The sequence below is a fragment of the Scylla paramamosain genome, chromosome 40 (genome assembly GCF_035594125.1).
Source record: "Scylla paramamosain isolate STU-SP2022 chromosome 40, ASM3559412v1, whole genome shotgun sequence".
NCBI classification, from domain to species: Eukaryota; Metazoa; Arthropoda; class Malacostraca; order Decapoda; family Portunidae; genus Scylla; species Scylla paramamosain.
The window spans coordinates 11,919,104-11,924,103 of NC_087190.1; the positions used below are offsets into that span (position 1 = coordinate 11,919,104).

General features: G+C 36.8%; 1 protein-coding gene and 1 long non-coding RNA gene across 2 annotated transcripts in view; one reads left to right on the forward strand and one right to left on the reverse strand.

Moving 5' to 3' along the window:
- LOC135092439 (lachesin-like) overlaps window positions 1–5,000 on the reverse strand; it is a 95,193-nt gene that overhangs the window by 14,675 nt on the left and 75,518 nt on the right. The window contains exon 2 of the mRNA XM_063990927.1: window positions 2,274–2,438. Within this exon, the coding sequence (XP_063846997.1) occupies window positions 2,274–2,438 (165 nt within the window). The remainder of the gene's footprint in view (window positions 1–2,273; window positions 2,439–5,000) is intronic.
- LOC135092653 (uncharacterized) overlaps window positions 4,176–5,000 on the forward strand; it is a 19,433-nt gene continuing 18,608 nt past the window's right edge. Inside the window, exon 1 of the long non-coding RNA XR_010262950.1 lies at window positions 4,176–4,346. This is a non-coding gene — a long non-coding RNA (uncharacterized LOC135092653). The remainder of the gene's footprint in view (window positions 4,347–5,000) is intronic.

Sequence of the window (5,000 nt, forward strand, 5' to 3'; positions counted from 1 at the left end):
TAATATATTACAGTTAAGTATATTATTTACTTATTTATTTATTTATTCATTCATTCATTCATTTGTTCATACAACACGAAAGGAGAAAGCTAATAATAATAATAATAATAATAATAATAATAATAATAATAATAATAATAATAATAATAATAATAAGCCGATTGCAGAGACAAAATAACAATTACTTTTCACAACACTGGTCTATAATGTCGGATGTTGCAGTACCTTCAAATCAACAGGTCAGGTAGATAGGTTCAAAGGTAGATAGATAGGTAGATAGATAGAAAGATAGACAGATGGATGGATAGATTAATAGATAGATAGAAAGATAGACATATAAACAGGTAGATAGTTAGATACGTACATAAATGAATAAATAAACAGATAGGCTGATAATTGTAGATAGATAGATACAGATAGATAGATCGTTAAATAGGTAGATATGTAATTCTCTTTGATTCTGGTAACAAGTTGATAATTCTTTAGTTTATTTATCTTGTTCATTTAATTCTGGGGAGGGTAAGCAGTTTTCCTGTTGTCATTATATTAATCTGCTTTGCTAAGGTCATTACGACACCTCTTAACATTTTATTGATGTATTTATTCATTTATTTGTTTGTTTGTTTATTTGTTTATTTATTCGTATTGACAAGACAGGAGTAATTACATCGATTCTGCTTGTTTTTTTTTTCTTTGATGATAATTCTATCTGTATTATTGTTACAAATAGTTAATTAAATGTTCTTTAATTTAGATATGGATAGATAACACACACACACACACACACACTCTCTCTCTCTCTCTCTCTCTCTCTCTCTCTCTCTCTCTCTCTCTCTCTCTCTCTCTCTCTCTGTGCCAGGTGAGATTAATTGAGGTAATGGATAATGGCAGGCAGTCTCAGGTAAGAACAGGTATTTATCTCAGTTTTGCATCATTCACTACACAGTCTTCCTCTTTGGTGTTAACATGTGCGTGTGGTTGCCTAATATTTACAGCGCCCTTTGATTTTCACGTTCTCTCTGGCCAGTGTTCCGAAAGGCTCTACTTTCTCACCACGACTATTTTCAAAGGCCACACTGATGATGAGCCGGGTTCCCAAGGGTGTGTCTCCCGTTCATAATGTATAAATGTTGTTAATCTGTCACTAGAGAAGTAAAAGTGTCCTTGATAAAAACCTGTCACTTATTTTTTTCTTCTCTCGTGTTGGTAAAGTAGAAATCTCGTTAACCTCTTATTGAAACAGTAAAAACATCCTTAAAAACCCGCGTCACTTGCTTTTCTCCTTGTGACAATGTAGAAATCTTGTTAACTTATTATCAAAACCGTAAAAACACCCTTAGAAACCCGTGTCATTTCACCGCGAGCATTTTCCAAGGTAATGGAGATGATCAGCCGGGTTCCCAAGACTTTCTCCTGTTTATAATGTAGAAGTCTGTCACTAGAACGATGGAAACACTTAGAAACTCGTGTCATTTCAACGAGAGCCTGTGAAAGTAGTGGTGTGGAGAAAAATGGTCCTTCTCTCTCTCTCTCTCTCTCTCTCTCTCTCTCTCTCTCTCTCTCTCTCTCTCTCTCTCTCTCTCTCTCTCTCTCTCTCTCTCTCTCTCTCTCTCTCTCTCTCTCTCTCTCTCTCTCTCTCAGTTACTCGTCTGCGGGAATAACTAAAGAGATGCCTTGTACATTTGTTAATTTTATGTTATTGTGGTCGTTGCTATTATTGTTATTATAATTATTATTATTATTATTATTATTATTATTATTATTATTATTATTATTATTATTATTGGATTTTTATTGATGAAAAGTCACTCAAGCTTATTACTGCCACTGCTACTACTACTACAACTACTACTATTACTACTACTACTACTACTACTACTACTACTACTACTACTACTACTACTACTACTACTACTAATAATAATAATAATAATAATAATAATAATAATAATAATAATGAATTTGACTAGATTTTTCTGGCTGACAGTTACACCAAATTAATTCGAAATACACTGAAACTGCCCACACACACACACACACACACACACACATGAAATTAGCAGGATGTAGCAGTTTAGCGAAAGTTTATCATGTGTTAGCGCTTCCCGTGAATTTTTTTAAACTGTTTGCATAGTGTTAGTGATATTGGCAACACACACACACACACACACACACACACACACACACACACACACACACACACACACATATACACACACAGCAAAGACACAATCCAGCAGTGTACGATAATTCACACCCTCACTGTACGATACCTTGGTTCTCCACTTGGCAGGGAAACGTGATCTCGCCTCCTATTTCCACTGAGAACCTTTGTCCCTTGGCTGTGAAGACTGGCGTGGCCTCATTCCTGCTCTCCTCCTCCTCGTAGTCCACACCGGTGTACTGGTAGTGGTCCACGTAGGCCACCTGGGACCCGGCTGAGGGGCGTGGGTGGCGGGGAGAGGGCGGGGAGGTGGGCGTGTAAGGTGGTGAGGTGTGTAGTTGGTGGGAGGTCGAGGAAGGGAGAAAGAAAACGGTTTAAGTTAGTTATTTTCGTTTTCTTCGGCTTTTTTTTATTTATCTATTTTTTTTTTTTTTTTATGTTAGACAGTCACTACACGAAAAAAGGTCTGTTTATTTTATTTATTTGCTTGCGTCGTGAAAAAAAAAAATGAACGGTAAATTTTCACTCTTCTCCGTTTATTTCATCTATTTAATTCAGGTGCCGGTGAACGTAGACTTAACAAAAACACAAGAGAATCGTCAGGGCTCAAGGAAAGAGTTTACCCACGCAAGGCAGATCCTGAATGTAAGAAAAAGTGTTATTATAATAGTTTTCCCTTAGGTTTTCAATAATGCAGGTCCGTTTTCCTTAGAGAGAATGTTTGTATTTGTGTGTATCTGTTTATCCAATGCTGCGTTTTCTTTTAGCTGAAGTTTCTTTATTACGTATGCATTTATTTATTTATTTTTTTGTTGGATGGTTCATTTTCTTTCGTTCATCCTGTTTCCTTTCTCTCTCTCTCTCTCTCTCTCTCTCTCTCTCTCTCTCTCTCTCTCTCTCTCTCTCTCTCTTTTATTTCCTTTGATCTTCGTATTCTTTGTTTTTCTTTCTATACTTATATTCTTTCATTCACTTTATATATTGAGTGTTATATTTTCTTTTAGTTTCTATTTTTCACTCTTTCTTCCGCTTTTCTTTCTTTCTCTTTCATGTGGCTTATCTTCTTTATTTGAATGATTTATCTTTCTTTTCTTTGGCTTTCTTTTATTTTCTTTGTTTTGCTTCCCTTTGCTTTTGTTGATCTACCAGGGCCAAACTCACACCAAAGACTCCCTGTAGACGCAAAGCAATGAGACTAAAAGGTTCTCTTCTCCTTAGTGAGGTGTGTGTGTGGGAGGACGCTGCCACGAAAACAATGAAACGTATTGGGTTATCAATGAAAAGCACAAGAATATCAATGAAAAGTCCTGGTATAACAATTAAAATGCAAGAAAACAATGAAAAGTACTAGAATAATAATGAAAAGTATTGGAATAACAATGAAAAATACTGGAATAAGAATTAAAGTACTGGCAGTGTACACTCTGGTGGACTCCTATTCCAAGCTCAAGATCAAGCTTAAAAATAGTGTAGTTGTGCCAATTCAACGTATTACCTTATAGATCGTCTTTCTTTTTAGCTACTGTACTATAACATTATATTTCGATCATAATGAAAACTACTTGTGAATTGAAAATATGGTATTTAACGAAGAAAGACCATAATTCAGTGGCAATAAGTATTAGAAAAGACACGGAACTTTACCAAACATAACAAGTGCAAAAAAAAATAAATAAATAAATAAATAAATAAATAAATAAATAAATAAATAAATAAATAAAAAAACGAAAAAAATAAACAATACCAGAATCACCCATAATTAAGTGCTAAATCAATTAAGTTCTACTGTACATTAGCTCAAAATCACTCCAGCCTTTTTCTGAAGACTGTGGTGACGGGATCTGATACACTGATGAGCGTAAAGGAGAAAAATAAAATAAATGTACAAACAACTTGAGATTCGTACCTATATTAAACGTTAAATCAGTTAAGTTTTCCTATAAATCAAACCATTCCAGCCTTTTTCTCGTCTATGGTGGCGAGATATGCTAGGCTAACCAGTAGAGTTATCCCTTCGTACTTGGCAACAGTGTCTGAGTGCGCGCGCTGCTTCCCACTTCCCAGTTCAAGAATATTCGTAACGGAAGGTATTATGTGTTGTGGTGCGTTGCGTTGTGTTGTGTTGCGTTGGAGGAGAGTGCAGGATGGTCTGGGGACGCCTGTGTGTTGCGGTGTGCTGGAGGTAAGGGGGAAAGTGTGAGGCAAGGGAATGCAAGACGTGTGTTGTGGATTGGTTGCTGGCCGGTGACGTGACTGGTGCAGGGGGAGAGGAGTGTGTTCCGGTTCGTGTGTGTTTATTTAGTTGTTTTCATTGTTACTATTGGAGTTTTTGTTGTTTTTGTTGCCTTTCTTGTTGTTGCTCCAGTGTTTTTTTTTTATTGTTATTGTTATTCTAGTATTTTTATTAATGTTCTGGTAAATCTGATCAATAGGGCCTTCTCAGGGAGCAACAGGCGGGGACATTGTGTGCCTATGGTGATGAACACTCACTGAACAACGCGTGTGTGGGGGTTGTTTTATGTAGGGGTCGTGCAAGGTTACATAACAATGGCGTGATCCTCTTGCGCCGCATCACAAATTCTTAGTTCGTGATGATGAGGCTCGCTTGGACGGATACAATGTGATGCGTGTGTTAGGATGTTGGTTTCCGGTATGGGATGGCGTATGCTGTCTTGTATCTCCCTCGTTCAGCCATTGAGAGCTATTTTAATGAAGGGTAAATCACTAGCTTAGCAGCGCGGCTCTATTTCCTATTTTTTTCGACTTCTAACCCCTACAATGCTGGGGACCTGGGAAAGCTGCGTTTTTGGGTGGGGAGAAGTAAAAGAAGGCCAAA